Source organism: Peromyscus eremicus, chromosome 10 (genome assembly GCF_949786415.1).
Source record: "Peromyscus eremicus chromosome 10, PerEre_H2_v1, whole genome shotgun sequence".
In the NCBI taxonomy this organism is placed as follows: Eukaryota; Metazoa; Chordata; class Mammalia; order Rodentia; family Cricetidae; genus Peromyscus; species Peromyscus eremicus.
Genome location: NC_081426.1, coordinates 37,808,202 through 37,824,341, shown reverse-complemented (window position 1 = coordinate 37,824,341; position 16,140 = coordinate 37,808,202). Strand labels below are relative to the sequence as shown.

At 43.8% G+C, this 16,140-nt stretch overlaps 1 protein-coding gene across 1 annotated transcript in view; it reads right to left on the bottom strand.

Moving 5' to 3' along the window:
* Nucleotides 1-16,140, bottom strand: part of Cc2d2a (coiled-coil and C2 domain containing 2A) — a 79,691-nt gene that overhangs the window by 41,254 nt on the left and 22,297 nt on the right. Inside the window, exons 10-13 of the mRNA XM_059275826.1 lie at nucleotides 14,230-14,366; nucleotides 13,244-13,375; nucleotides 5,378-5,587; nucleotides 3,992-4,098 (exon numbers count right to left, since the gene is read on the bottom strand). Coding sequence (XP_059131809.1) covers nucleotides 3,992-4,098; nucleotides 5,378-5,587; nucleotides 13,244-13,375; nucleotides 14,230-14,366 — 586 coding nt within the window. The remainder of the gene's footprint in view (nucleotides 1-3,991; nucleotides 4,099-5,377; nucleotides 5,588-13,243; nucleotides 13,376-14,229; nucleotides 14,367-16,140) is intronic.

The window sequence follows — 16,140 nt, the reverse complement described above, 5'->3', positions numbered from 1 at the left end:
GCTGAAGAGGCTGAAAATGCCTTTCTCTTCATGTCAGTTATCTAGCTTGTTTTGGAGTCATCTAATACATTTTTTTAAGCCCTCTTCACAAATGGTAGCTCAATTCAGACCCCCCAATTCACTCTAGTACACCATGAATCAGCTAGTGGATTAATTTTGAATAGGGGCCATGTGCCAGTCCAGGGGATACAGACAAGTCTAGAAAAGAGGTAGTGTCTCTGTGCTCAGGCAGTTTGCAGTTTAGCTTAGAAGATGGACATACAGGTGGGTGATAACATGTTGGTAACATGGGGTCTGCCTAGGAGAACATCCCGAAGAATCCAAAAGGGCCCAACACTGCAGAAATGAGCATCTCCTGGCTATGGGAAGGCCAGGGAACGATGGTTCTCCTCGGAATGACTTGGGCTGTAGAGACAGTGCAGAGAAGTAAGGCAGTCTAGCTGCTTTGTTGTTCAGCAGACGGTGGTGGAAAAGGGGGTGGCAAGGCATGGTAGCTACTGTTGGGAAGCCAAGACTCAGGGAACTCCAATGTCCTTAGAAAGCAGGAGAGTGACAGTCTGCTGTGAATTCTGGCTTTGGCATCTAATAGCCAACGCTGGACAAGCTACGTCACTTTTCCACGCTCGCCTGTAAAATAGGTGTGCTAACAGAACTCACTTTGCAGGCTAGCTGGAAAGATAAGTTAACACATACGGTGTGTGTGGACCCTAGCCTGGCCACCATCCCACAGAGGACTGCCATTGTTAAAGGTCTGATCTTCCTTTATCCCATTATCTGCTACTCCCTTTGCCTTATTTTTTAAAAACTGAAATATCAAATTAGTTTACTGAGTTACGTAACACCTTCAGATTTTTTTTTTCCTACTTCCTTGGGCAGTTCCCAACAAAATAATTTCTCAGAAATACCAGAAACTTTTCTCAACAACAAAAATAATTGCCATATGAGCTAAATAGGCAAAGAGTCCCAGAAGAACATTCAGTTAGAAATGGTGGCAGAACTGTGGCGGAGGAAGAGAGAAGGGTGATTGTTGAGTAGGGTACTGGGTAGAATGTAGGTGAGCAGGGTCTGCAGCGTGGACAGGGTACCCAGGTCTAAGAAGGCTTGCAGAGCCACTGACCTCTCTGTGAATCCACAGGAGAGGATGCCTTTTAGGAGAGAACACAGGTTTTAAAGGGCTAAGACAACACCACCTGAGGCACTTTGCAGTTTCATTAGCTAGGCGGAGAAGGTAGAATGGACCAGGGAGAGTAAGGGCAACTACATCGTCATGGAAGAGATTTCTAAATAGGCAATGTATGTGGGGTTGAATGTCAATGTCCATGAGCCAAAAGAGCTGTAGAGGTCTCAGGGACTGGAGGCAGCAAAATCTGCCTCAGAGGCAGGGTGAGTGAGTCATGGGCAGAGTAACGAGTGGAGATGGTATGGGTGTGAGTGTTTTCCAGAAGTTTGTCCACAGATGGAATTATGATACAGAGGGTTAGCCGGATGGCACCTGTAGCCCTTGAATTCTTATTTGTCAAGAGGGAGCACATCTAGTGTGAAGCCCCGGTAGAGAGTTGAAATCTCTCCCTGCAACACATGGCATCTATGATCCCTGCCTTAGCAACACATGGCATCCGTGATCCCTGCCTTAGTAACACATGACATCAGGGGATCAGCAACAGAGTCACAATGCTGCTTTAAAAAGTCAAGTGTGAGGGGAAAAAGTCAAATGGAAAAATGCTTCAGATTGTACTGTTCCAGGTCAAGTGTACCAACCCAGGGCTCAGCAGACATCGGCTTGGGAAGCCACAGGGGAGTTGGGGGATGATCAGCTGGTTTCAGAGGGTTAAGGAAAGGGCCCACTCAATAAGCTATCCTAGAATAGGCCATGTATACAAGTTTAGTTTCTCTTAGTAAAAACTCAAAGACGGCGTGAAGCCCTCCTTTTACTGCATCATATATGCTGATGCTCAGAAGTTTTCATCTCTGATGGCTGTGGAGTAACTGGAGTGGGCTGTGTCTGTGACTCTGCCTCACATACAAGTCAGCTGCTTTTCAGAGTTATCTACAGTTCTACGGAAAAGTGTGATTGTTTCTCTTCTCTCTGTCTCTCTCCTAAACTTTCCCCCCTACCTCTCTCTGTATGTCTCTGTCTCCTTCCTAATCTTTCTCTCCTTCCTCTTTCTCTGTCTCTCTCAAGCACATCACTGTTTTCATACTCCCTCTATGCTAAGACTAAAATAATCCTCACGTAGAGGCTGTGATGTTTTAAATATAAGAAATAATTTTATAAGACCGTATATGCCTGTACCTCTGGCATTTGAGAGGCTGAGGCAGGAGGACTGCCACAGCTTTGAGGCCAGGTTTGTCTATATAACGATGAACACCAAACATAACTATAATAATAATAATACTTTCCATTTAAGCATACTTTTCATTCTTTTCCAGTATATAAACTGCACTAATCCCCACTTTGCGAGAAGAATTTCCAATTCATGCCTAGATCGGAGAAAGAAAAACACACATTGAAACTCCATGATTTATTGTTTTCTGTTGTAAGAATTTGTTCTGTAGAAATACCCACACACTAACACACAGATTTAGGGATTTTAATTATAGCACAATTTAAATATTATCTCAGCAACGCCTGTCACCAGAGACTTCATACTCCATAGTAAATCTGTTGTAATAAATGGTGGCCTTTGAACGACAGAGATTGAGATGTGCAGTGCAAGGAAAAGGACCAAGATACAGGGCACATAAAAAAAGTGCGTGACGGAATAGAATATGCAAGGATTCTCCAAAACCATAAAACACGTGCGCACAGACACCCATGTGTAAACACTCACAGTACATGGAACCATCAAGAAACTGCTCACCAGGATTTTCCCTGAGGGGGTAGGAATTTCATATTCTATGTTTCCTTATTTAGGAGCAATGATGGGGCTTTAAGTTTTAAATTTTAAATTTATGAATAACTCAAAGAAATAGAAAAGTATAGATACTGAACATGATGCTGCCCACTGACATTGCCTCTAAGTTACTCAGGAGTTTTTTTCAATGAAATGTAATAATTACAACTGAAGACCCGCCCCCGCCACCCCCAACCTTACATCCCTTCCTGCTCTCCCAGAATAAAGAATGGGGTGTGTACCTGTTCTGTCTGCAGTGTTACCCCTGACAAATGAATATTGTTCATGTGTTCTCACTGCTTTGTGGGCCATACCATACAGGAAACAGCCCATGGTGTTTATCATTCAACGCTGCTTCCAAGATTCAGCCATGTAGGAGCATGCTATCAGGCTCATCCATCTTAAACTGTGGAACAGATGTCTGCCTCTGCACAGATGTGATCCTGGTAGCATTGGTTATTTCTAAGTCTCACTTTTGTGAATGATGCTGCACACATCCTGGCATGTGTCTCTCTGTGAAAAGGCATGTGGCTCCCGAGAGTTACACACCCCTGAAACTCTGGGTTCCAGCTGGTGGGCACCTTTTTGTGCTAGACCAATTTTTAAAATTATTATCATTCTATAATTTCACATATATACACTTTTTATTCTTGCGCCTTTTACCTCCCTATCTCCCCTGTCCACCCTGTACCCTCCCCACAAATCATGTCCGTGGCCCCCCAGGATCAACCAGGGCTGTCTGTGTGACTGTGGGATTGGAGCTGTCTGTTGGAGCCTGGTGGCCTCATCTGTGGGTACACAACCAAAGACAGTGATGCCCTCCTCTCCCAGAATCTGTATATAGCCGACAGTTCAGAGGTCAAGGGAGTAGGGCCTCTGAGCCCCTCCCTCTTCCTTGATTGACTGCTAATCTTTCTTCACGACCGAGTTGCTACTGTTAGACTTCAAATTCTGCATTCATATGTTAGACTATTAGTGTCATTGTTTCATTTGGCAGAAATTCACATGAATTGAGTGCATTTTAAAAAGTCTGGAAATAGGAACTGTAAATACACGTCTAATAGGGAACAAGGGGAGTCCTTGAAAACTTTACTCACCGAATTTCAGATTTATATTCATTGATGGTTTTCTGGGTCGTGTCAAGAGACTGATGAGCTTTCTCTGGGTTAAGTCCTGTCTGAACCGCTTTTCTTAGCGCTTGAAGCTTAACAAGATAGGGGTAGAAGTTTTGTGTTAGAAACTCTGTAATCCTGAGTGGAATGGTGAGATCACTTCTGTGGATGCTCAAGGCTCCGTCCATCTCCAGACTTTCACCACAACCACCAAAACCAACACTGACAAAGAACTGATGCCTCTTTTTTTTTTTTTTTTTTTTTTTTCTTTTTTATCAATCTGGAAGTCTATGGAACAGTGTTTATCCATCTTTGCTCTGGGACCCAGATAATCAGAATGCTCATTAGAAATATAAATTTTACTGAGTGTCTCAGAAACACTTTTACTTTCAATGATAATCTTTCTGGGTTCTTAACACATAATAGTAGTCTTTTGATATGAAGAAATCACAAAGCCGGAGGAGGTATTATAGGGGAGCCTCTTAAGCAGACAGTTGGTTTTTAAGGTTGGGCAGGATTCTAAAATTATCTGAAGCCACAATTGCCAGTAGAAGTCCCATGGGACAGTATCAGACTAAAAATGAATCCTAAGGGTAGCCATTCCTCTGCACCAGCTGAAGTAGTTGGCCTGTGTTTGAGTGCTACAACTGTGGGAAAAATCTACATAAACATGAGAATTTCTCTAAGGACAGACACATTCTCAAGGCACCAACAGTCTCAGGATCCAAGATCACTTCATCAGGTAGTAACTGTGAACCACATGGTGTGCACTACTCCTCATGGGTGTCATCACTTCCTCTTCAAGGCAAATGTGTGCTGCAGAATTTGGGCTCCCTAACTGCATACCGTCTATGCTCTCCTGTAAGCCCAATTTTTCAACTTGATAAGCTCTAGAATCAAGTGTCGGCATCTAGGCATATGTGTGAGGGATTCTTTTGACTGAATTAGTTTGGAAGGGAAGACCCACCTACTGTGGGCAGCACCATGCCTTAGGCAGAGATCCTGGACTATCCACAATGTAGAAAGAGCTGAGCACTAGCCAGTATGCATTTGTTGCTCTCTGTTCTGGATAATGGGGGTGATCAGTTGCCTCAGGCTCCTGCTACCCTAACTTCCTCACCATGGTGGACTGAATCTTGAACTGTGAGCCAAATTAACCCTTTCTTCTTGAAGTCGCTTTTGTCTGGGCATTTTATCACAGCAACAGGAAGAAGTAAGACACCCTCCTTTTTCCTCAAGGTGGGACAGTGTCATACTCCTGGACAGAGAACACGTGAAATAGGGACAGAAAATTTTGATTTTAGAAGCGTCCTCACTAGATTAATCAGAACAAGCTGCCCCATTGACGACAAGCATGGAAAACACAAGTACCTTATCTGTGAGAAATTTCGTCTTGTTTCTTTGCTGTCTTGCAAGGTACTGGTCATACAACTGGGCCAGCTTGGATGCCAAAACGTGCTCTCGACTAAAACAGGGATGGTGAGAGAAGATTAACCCTGAAATATCGATGTCCAGTTGGAAATTCCCTGGAGCGTCTCCAGATCCAATCATATGCTGTCTACTGTGAACATATTTCACCGCCTGTCAAAGAGATCAGACTGTGAGTTCAAAGAACAGTGCACACTTGTTCTCCAATGAAAGGCCGTCAGATGCAAACTATCATGGATCTTTTGCATGTGGACTTCCCTGTTTCTTGAAGTCTTGGGTTCTGCAGCTGATGACATTGAAAATACATTCTAACGCGAGAAGTGTAGGGTCCATTGCAAACCAATCACTATTTGAACCACAGATGCCCCCTCTCTTGTAACTAAGATTTTAAGATTTTATCATGTGAAATAACATAGGAAGAGGGGTGGGAGAGCTGAGTCCATTGTGCAGAAAACAGTAATGGAATTCCTTGATATATAGTGCATCGGATAAGACTGCTTTCCTTCTAGAACCCTTCCAAGGAATTTCTCAGCAGTCGCCACTGATTATTGAAGCTGATGAGCATCACCTGTGTTTACACTCTCTCCTGGATAGTGATAGACTGCCACCAGGGCATGCTGCTTTAAGAAAGAGTACCCAATGCTTTCTGCAGAGGTGAGCTCTGAATTCTTCATAGTTGTAGAATCAATGAGATGATACAGATGAGGAACTTGGGAGCATGTCTGGCAACCCACAAAATGCCAGTTAAGTCTCCCCCAGCTTCTTGTATCTACAGGTGAAGGTACAGAGCCTCAGAGACATTGTGGTTTCCGGAAATTCTTAAAGCAAGTCCAGTGAAGTTAGCATCCTGTCATTGACATGGCAGTCCTTTGTGCAGTACAGCTCGTATACATACCACAGCAGAAAACAGGCGGAAGGCAAGGGGTGAGGTTTCCTCTCTAGTAGGAAGAGAAGTGGCATCTCTGAGATTCAGTTCTACCAAGTGTCTAGAAGCTTTCCATACTTGATTGAACTGAACCTGAACTCAAGGCAGGGATCATCAGCAGTTATTAGAACACAGGCTAATGTAGATTTGGGAAAGAAAGCATGCTTTGAAAGGTACAAAGGAAGACTTAATCTATTCCTATTCAAGATTATGATATTCTAAGACACATAATCACTTTTATAAGGATGTTTACAAATAAAAAGTCTGATGAAAGAAGGAGGGGAACTAAGTGGGAGGAAGAAGGGGCCTTCTGGAGTGAGATAAGACAGTGTAATAGGGACAAATATAAGACTGTAATGGGGATAACTATGAACCCAATACATTGCATGCATGTTTGCAATTTTCAAAAATAAATGAAAAGTTTGTAGGGCTTCTCATTAAGGATACACTGAATGCCATTTTAAAGGAGAATCTGGATGTTTTAGTAATTAAATATAGGACATACTATATTAAGTCTCATAAGAAGCCACAAATCCTAAAGATACACCAATAGCCTACTCATGTAGGAAAAAAGCATAGAATTGACTGGGTAAAATGAAATCAACTATATATTCTTTTTTTGAATTCCAATACCAAGAAGCAAGAACTTTACCAGCAAATATGAGCCTGCTTCATCAGAAATACAAATATAGGAAATTATGCTGACAACTAATAATAAATGCAAAACCAGAGGCTCCACTGAACAAATGAGATGTTTCTATGCACACAACACACAGCATACAGACACACAGCACACACAATATGTAGCACACATACAGCAAACATGCATATATGCAGCACATACACACACCAAACACACACACACACACACACACACACACACACACACACACACACACACACGGATGTCTGAGATAAAGCACACACACATACAGAATCAGCACACACAGTGTAGAGTTTCCCTTTCTCTTCTTAGTCAGCTGTAGAATAACATTACAACCATGGCTCTCTAATGCCAGAATCCCCTCTTCTGCACATTCCAAGCCTCATCTTGTCAGGTAATGGCTTTCTTTCCCTCAAAATCAGCTGCTACTTGATGCTGGACTTCACTGGATTGCAGACACCCATCAGTCTTTGTTGAATAAAGAGAATGGTGCATGCAAAGTGCTGCAATGCTCCACATGATTGACAAATGCCAACTAAACATTCCTCCTCAGTCAGCCATTTCTACAGAGGAAGATCCAGAGACCCAGAGACACACAGCAATTTGCCCAAGGTCCCAAAGCAAGTTCAGGGTAGAGCCTGGCTAGATTCCAATGCTTCTGGCCTGAATCTGGCATCCCTACCTGAGACATGCAATGGAATTAAACTGAGAGAGTTTAACTGATTACGTTCCCCACAGGTAGTACAGGATGGGGCATCAATTCTGCCTTGAGATCTTACAACCTTCATTTAGCCTCAAAACATGCAAATAAAGCATTTATGCCACAGTGATCTTGTAAGTTTCCAGTTAACATAAATAGCTTCTAAAGCTCCTTCCTGCAAAAGAATTGAGCAGCTGGTCTTAGAACAACACCTCTGACTTCAGTCAGTGTCGGCTGCATTAACCGTCTACTAATCTGGAAAAACGCATGGAACTGAGAAGTGGCAATCAAATTCACATAGTCTTACAACCACACAGAAAATTTGCCTTAATTAATTTCACTGTAGTAAGACACGTATAACTAAATGTCAATCACAGATGTGACGGGAGTTCTTCCCTCTCTGGCTGCTACTTCTGTCTCACTGATTCCTCTCCATGGGAGTTTCCAGAGTTACAGCCGCTCAGGGTGTGGTTCTCAGGTTCCAGCCTGTATTCTTGGGATGAGTAGGAACCTGTGGTAGAGTGTTGTTATGGACTTGCAGTATTGCCCGGGGCACCTTTTACCATGCATTCCTTTCCCAACTCGGGATGAGCTCATGTTCCAGTAACTTTTACTGGTCTCTCTACCTTAAGTTCAGCCATTCACTAACCCTCACTGTATTTGGGAGAAAGAATCCTGGATCTTGTCTTCTTCCATCTGCCTGTATTTCTTATAGACTGTGAACTATCATGAAAGAAATAGCAACAATTTCCCCTAAGGAGAGAGTATTTTCAGAGTGTATTTCGAGTTGTGAAGTTGACACAATTCTTCATTTGAAAAGTAAAAAGCAAGGCTCTAAGAGGAGGTGTTAGTGAGTGATCTGCTGGTATTCTCAGCAGAAGCTAAAAAGGAAATTAAAATATATATAATACATTGACAGGATTAAAAAAATAAGTTTCTACATAGTCCTGAGGAAATAATAATAATGCTCAAGTACAGAGCCTCAGACAGATCCCACATCTTCTCTTCCAGGTCTTTCTGGAGACCATTCTCATTTTCAAGGACCATGCCATGCCACCTGGACTATGAGCTGGGTGGGTATACAATTCCTTTACAACGCACTGGCATTTGTCCTTAGTGTTGATCGAGTAAGATGTGTAGAAAGTATCACCCCCTTTCTCTGGATCTGTCAGTCCATCAAGGGTCATTCCCCCCACCCTACCCCGGCACATGGAGAACCCTGCCCTGTCTTACCAAAGGCAAGAACCAGAGGGAAGACCGAGGAGCAGAGACTCTCCTGGCACCCAGCCAAAATCCCAGTCTTTGGCTCAGCTTCCTAAACTGCCTCGTTCAGTTTTATAATTTAGCCTCAGTCTCGGGACCCGTCAAAGCCCCCTTACACTAGTTTCTGCCATTTGCAACCAATGCAGAACTTCTGTGAAAAGCTGGGAAGAACAGCAGACAGAGAACGTGCTAATTTCATCAAGTGTAACTAGCGAGGAGAATGGACTTCTGACAAATTCCCCAAACTGGCACACTTCTGATAGAACAGGCAGCCCCCACCCAACACAGTACCTGTAGCCCCTGGCTCCTTTTCTGTCTCCTCACATGTGACACAAAGGCTAAGGACAAGTTTGAATGTTGCTACCTTTGGATTCCCAAAACTTAGTACAGCGTAGCACATAGTAGACTTCCAGTTAAAGAGAACACCACAGGAGGGAAAGGGGAAGGAAGGAACGGGGCTGCTGTGGCTGCTCTTTAGTAACTCCAGCCCAGAGCTTCTCAACCTTCCCTGATGCTGTGACCCTTTAATACAGTTCCTTGGGTTGTGGGGACCCCCAACTATAAAGTTGTTTTTGTTGCTACTTCATAACTGTAATTTTTCTACTGTTATGAATCATAATGTAAATATCTGTGTTTTCCGGTGGTCTTGGGGGACCCCTGTGAAAGAGTCCTTTGGCTCCCAAGGGGGTTGCAACCCACAGGTTGGGAACCACTGCTCTAGCCCACTTTGCTACCATAATCAGGGAAACTGCATTTTCTGTTATGTTTTGTCCTATTTGGTATTTTTAATTTTTTGACTCGATCTTCCTTAAAATGTGTTAAATTGCATAGTTTACTTGAAGTTTAACCATTTTTCTTCACGTATCTGTTTGCATTTCTTTATCATTAATGTCTTCATCTCAATTCAGAAGCTGCAGATTATTTTACTTTTAATCAACTAGACGTTTTCCTTTGTAATGAAAGTGAATGTTCATCATAGCAGTGCTAAATAATAACTACCTTCTAAATGACACTCCCAAATTGCCCTTTGGGTGCACATACATCCATCATTAGAATTGCTAGTCTAGTGTTTCAGTGTGTCTCACTAACAGGAGCATAGCTTTGCTGGGGGATGGCTCACTTCTGTCTGGCTGAGTGAGCATCAGAGTTGGGTCCTCTCCGGGTGATACATCAAGAGTCCTTTAAGAGCCCGAGGACTTGCTGACTCCTGACCCAGCAGCGGGACTCCACTTTCATCATCTGATAAGAAAACTAAGGCAGGCCCCCCAAAAAGCTCTTTTGCACGAGAGACAGCTGAGTCCCAGAGTGAGGAGAAAGAAAGACACTTCTGAATATACTTGCACACAGCATTTTGTTGTTGGTTGAAGCTGGGTCTCTCTGTGTAGCCATGGCTGTCCTGGAACTAGCGCTGTAGACCAGGTTGGCCTTGAACTCACAGAGATCCACCTGCCTCTACCTCCCAAGTGCTGGGATTAAAGGCATGCCACTACACCTGGCTCTTTCTCTTCTTAAGTAGATTATTTCAGATATTTTGTTACAGTAAAGTTGACTAACATGTTCACTGTGTGTATCTCACATTTTCTATCTCTGTTCATCCATATGATAGTCAGTCAGATTAGTTCCGTGTTTTAGGTTACTATCAACAGTTCTGCAGCAGTTGTGGTGAGAGGGAAATGGGAGGATCTTAGACAGAGGATACATATGGACAGCAAGAGTCAGTTTCAAGGAATCTATTGATGGTGCTTTGGTGGTGGCCTACTGTATTCTTGAAAAAGGTAAGAAAAGTACCTGTTACATGCTGGCAGCATGAGGTAATAGCTTAGTAATGTCCGATTCTACCATTCTACAATATATATATATTGCAAATGTCATGCTGGACATGAGAAAAACATGTTATTTGTTGTCCTGGTTAGTTTTGACTGTCAATTTGACAAAACCTAGTGTCACCTGAGTGGAGAGCCACCATTGAGGGATGACAGCCTAGGTCATACCTATGGGTATGTCTGTTGGGGACTATGTTGATAGTTAATTGGTATAGGGTGGGTAGTGCCACTCCCTGGGGCGGTAGGTGGTCCTGGGCTATAAAAGGAAGTTAGCTGAGGAAGATCCTATGAGGCATCAAGCTCCATGGTATCTGCTGAATGCCCTTGGCTGTGAGGGAGTCCCCAGGTCAGAGGAAATGTTGTGTGCAACAGCAAAAAGGCCTGCCTTCAGGGAAGCTCCTGCTTGAGTTCCTGCCCTGACCATCCTCAGTGATGGGCAAGGACTTGGAAATCTGCACCAAATAAATCCTTTCCTCCCCATCTTGCTTTTGGGAAGAGTATTCGTCATAGCAACAGACGGAAACTAGATTATCTGCCAATTTAAATTTATATTAGAAGGGAGTATTGTCCGTCTCTAGCCACACCCCCACAGGGTGCTTCCCAAGGGAAGGGGAAGATTGGGTCTGACTGGGGAGTCTGTTGGACCTAGATCCTGGGTACAAGTCTGTGCTGGGCAAGGGGAGGCGGGACCTCTGCCTGTGAGGTCTTGGCTGTCTCTAGGAGATAGGTGTAATCCCTTTGGCACTCCATAAGGTAAAATCACCAGTTTTAGCAGCTCAGTTTATGTCTCCAGGCAGAAGATGAAATAGGACCATCTGGTCTCATGTCCTAGTGGCATTCCCTTGGCCGTTTTACCCCTGGTGCACTGACAATCTGACCCTTTAACTCCAGTGCATGTCCACATTAGCTTAGAACTGCTAAGGAACACAGGTCAGACTCACTGGCTCCCAAAGAGCCTTTCCCTTTCACTATTAACTACCCCAGTTTTATAATGTTAACCCACTTTTTAGTGCTTCATGCTTAGATGGCTGCCTGGATGAAGAGACAGGCTGATGAGTTACAAGACATATGTTTCATGCTGTCTTGATTACTAATTATATCATGCATCTTTGTCTTGTGATAAGTGAGTAGACAATAAAACCCTTCTGTCTGAGACCTATGTGTAAACCTACTTCCAGGATCACACTTCTACACAAAGCAGCATTCATTAACACCTACCTATTAAAAACTATTTTACAAAAATTTTAAGTGCAAAAAGAGGCAGCATTCACAAGGACCTGGGGTCTCAGTATTATCATTCCTACTTTCCAATGAAGGAGATGCCCAGAGAGCAAAGGAACTGCCCAGAGCTGTACCTCAGGCAGTCCACGTCTGCTCACACACTCTGAGAGGGGACTGAGTCTTCTCTGCTCATTGCTTCACTTTATAGAATGGTCTCCACATTCCCATTCTGTTTTATTCCATCAGTATGGAATAAACTTAAAATGATGGCTGAGGTTTGTCCCTCAGAGTCTGGAATTCTTCAAGCTTGATCCCTGGGGTTTTGTTGATTGTTGACACGATAGAAATCTAACGGGTGGCAGATGGTAGCTTGATCGTGGTGGCACGGTCCTCAGAAGGGATTAATGCTGGTCACATGGAGTGGACCAGTTTTCAAGAGATGAACTGCTATGAAACAGGTCCTGCCATTTTGATTTGTCTCTGTGGCTTCCACTATTACCACATAAGCTTTCCTACATATGTTCCCATCACTGGGACTACTCTGAGGCTTACAGCAGAACTGAGTAGTTGGTGGCACCATGATCTTTGACCCCTAGGACTGTCAGATGAGTAAACATCTTTCCTTAATAACATTCTAGGCTTCAGATATTTTGTCACAGTAGCACATATTATCTCCTTTAGTCTCCATAGAATTTCTAGGAGATAGACACTATTGCTAATCCTACTTTATAGGCAAAGAATCCAGGCACAGAAAGAGATTGAGGATGAAGTTCACCCAATGAGTGGTAAACAAGGACCCAAACCAGGCAGTTTGGTAGAGAGCTTCAGATAGGACAGTAAAGGGGTTTGTGCAAGCAGAAAAAAACCTCCTTTAGATCATAAGAAGGGAGAAGGAAGAAACAGTCTTTCAGTACAGGTAACTAGTAAAGAGAAAAGTAGGGGCAAAAGAAATGGAAAGATAAGAGCAGCTACCTTGATTACACAAATGTTGATACTGACAGCCCTTCCTAGCCAGGACACTCACACCTGTGTGAGTTGGGATCAGGTGGGCAGACTTAGACTCACTCATACAATTGCTACTCGGGCTTCCGGGGTGAGGTGATGACTTACTTAAAAAGGATCTAAGTAGAAAGTTATGAACTCAACTCCAGCTATTCCGTAAGCCAGGCAACTTCAATTTAGCAAGGGATTAAAGCGAAGAGGGCATGTGTACCTTCTTGTACAAAGTCTCCAGTTCAGCCTTGGTGCTTTGCTCCTGTGTGGACAGGGATGGCCTTGAGGGAAAGGGCTTGATGGGGCTGGGCAGTGCCAGGATCCTGCCATCATCTCCAAACCACTTCCTCCCCTGTGGGTCAAGCAGAGAGAAGGACATATTCCTTTATGTTTGGGCAGAAAATATGTCATGAAACATTTGCATACAGTTTCTGTTTTGGTTATGTTATATCGTGTGTCACTTGGGCCCTAAAAGAACTTTAAAAGTTTCTGTATCCATGAAATTGATTCTTCACTAACACCCCCACTATTAATGACAAGTAAATGGGCCAGGCATTGTGGTACACATCCTTAACCCCAGCACTTGGGAGGCAGAGGCAGGCAGTTCTCTGAGTTTGAGGCCAGCCTGGTCTACAGAGGGAGTTTCAGGACAGCCAGGACAACACAGAGAAACCCTGTCTCAAAAAACTAAGAGGGAAAAAACGACAACAAATAACTGAATGCTTAACAAGAATCTTATGTTCTCTTTGTTAAAGATTTAAGGGGAAAAACTCAGAATTGAGATCATTCTTTATGTTGACAATTAAAAATTTTGGGGGGACTGGGCAGCGGTGGCACACACCTTTAATCCCAGCACTTGGGAGGCAGAGCCAGGCAGAACCCCATCAGTTTGAGGCTAGCCTGGTTTACAGAGCAAGATCCAGGACAGGCACCAAAACTACACGGAGAGACCCTGTCTCAACCCCCCCCTCAAAAAAAATTTCGGGGGAGGGAACTGGGAAAATGTTGGCACCTATTCTGCAGGAGATGTGTTCTGAGAAGTTGAGAGGTGGTATTGTTTGGGGGTCTTAGAGTGTACTGAGAGACAAAGACAAAAAAAAAAAAAAAAAAAAAAAGAACCAATTTCTCTTGACAAACTCTATAGAGGAAGAGTCCAGCCCATGGTGCCAGGTGCCAGGCTCCTTGGGGAGTGAGATCCCCACTCACAGGCTCCTGAATCAGCAGTCTGTTCTCCATGATGTTCTCATTGGTGCGTGCCACCTCTGGTCTTTCCCCAATGTAGAGACCTTCATCTTCCAGGAATCTGGGCTGCACATTCTCAGGAAGCTTTTTATAGGTCGGCACTAGGGAGTTCACAAACAAATACAACAGACATGAGTGCCAGCTTCAACCTACGAACTGCCATTTGGGGAATGTTTAAAGCGTTGGAGATTTTGTTTATGGAAAAAAACACACTTTCCAAATTAATTTCTAGAAGCAGAACCAAGGAAAAGATAAATATGTTAATTTACAGTATCATATAGACTTGTGTACTTAAGACACAGCACCTAAATGATTCAGGACCGAGCTCAGCAGTTCTGAGAAGACCATGATATTCAGAGCGAAGGGCCAGGGTATGGAGTTTGAGTTACTGCTTTTTAGCCTAGTGAATTCAGACCAGGCACTTGGAGCTCTCTTCTTTTGTACAAGAACTAATAGTTTTTCCTTCACTGGATTCCTGGGAGGATTAGATGATGTCAAGTACAAGGAAATACTTTGCAAACTAAAAGCTCACCACCTGGGAATGCAGTCAGTGTAGAGACTGGGGCTGACATGTGGAAGGACCTGAGGATGATGCCCAGCACTGAAGACAAAAAGTCTCTCTCAGTGAAGTGATAGTGACCTAGATCGTCTGTGCACTGTTTTTCTGTTTCATTCATAAAAAGTAGATCTTCGCTGAGAACCTCCTAGTGACAGATGCTCATGGGACTCAGGCTCCAGGCCAGACTGATGCAGTGTGGAGTCACTTAGGTGCCAGTGGAGGCGACAGGCAGTGACAGAGGCAAGGTCTACAGGATGCTACTAGAGAGTATATCTGATGAAGAGACATGCGGTTGATAGGAACTTAGGGAGGGAAGGGATGAACTCGAGATACAAGAAGGAGTCTGCTCAGTTGCAGACATCTTGCCACCTAGTGTTAAGAGGGAGATGTGCTCTGCAGGAGGGTGCATCCTGCCAGGGTGGGACATGTGTAGTCCTTCACATGAAGTGCACAGTGGTTCCGTCAGAGATGTTCTGCCCACAATTGTATGAGATTACAATGGAGCTCACACCTTTCCAGTACAAGCGTCCCTGTACTTAGCCTAGAGTCCCTACAGTATCAGCATGGTGACCAGCTATGCTGATCTTCTCTTAGGAGCCATGGGCTATACAACACAACCCAGATGGATATGAGGCTATACCACCTGGGTTTGCATAAGTACACGGTGTGACATTCACACAACCATAAATTCGCCTAATGACCTTTCACAGAGAATGCATCCCTACCCTTCAGCCAGGTATCACAGTACTGAAGGCTGTGCATATTGGGAAACAAACCCACTCCCAGAATGCCATGGTGTATCGAGAGGGGGCACAGGGTAGCAGGGAAGAGCAAGGGGGACTGTTCAGATCACAGGGAGGAGCTTGGGGCTCTGTGCTGGGGAGGGACTCCGGCAGAGTTTAGATTCCGTCAAGGCCGTGGGGCCTGCTGCAACAGAGTGGCATAGAGAAGACAGAAGAAAAGGCAAGATAGGACGGCTGTGGGGCCAGGATGAAACCTAAGAGTTATGTTTACAAGGCTCATAATTATCTCACTCTGAATGACAGTAAGTACCAGACGATGCTGTCTTGCCTATGTGTGGCCATCAGACAATGTATTTTCTATATAGTCCAACCCTCAAAACCAGAAACACCCATTTCTAGGAAACTCTCCTTCGGTACTCCAAAAACATGGGGCAAGCTTATTTATCATTCTTTATTCATCTAAAACATTTGTTCATTCAATAAAACCTTCATTCATACTAAAACAGCAGGTCAGCACTAATCTGATAGCATCTGAAAGTTTTCATTAAAATAGTTTTGCTTGCTTATCCAACA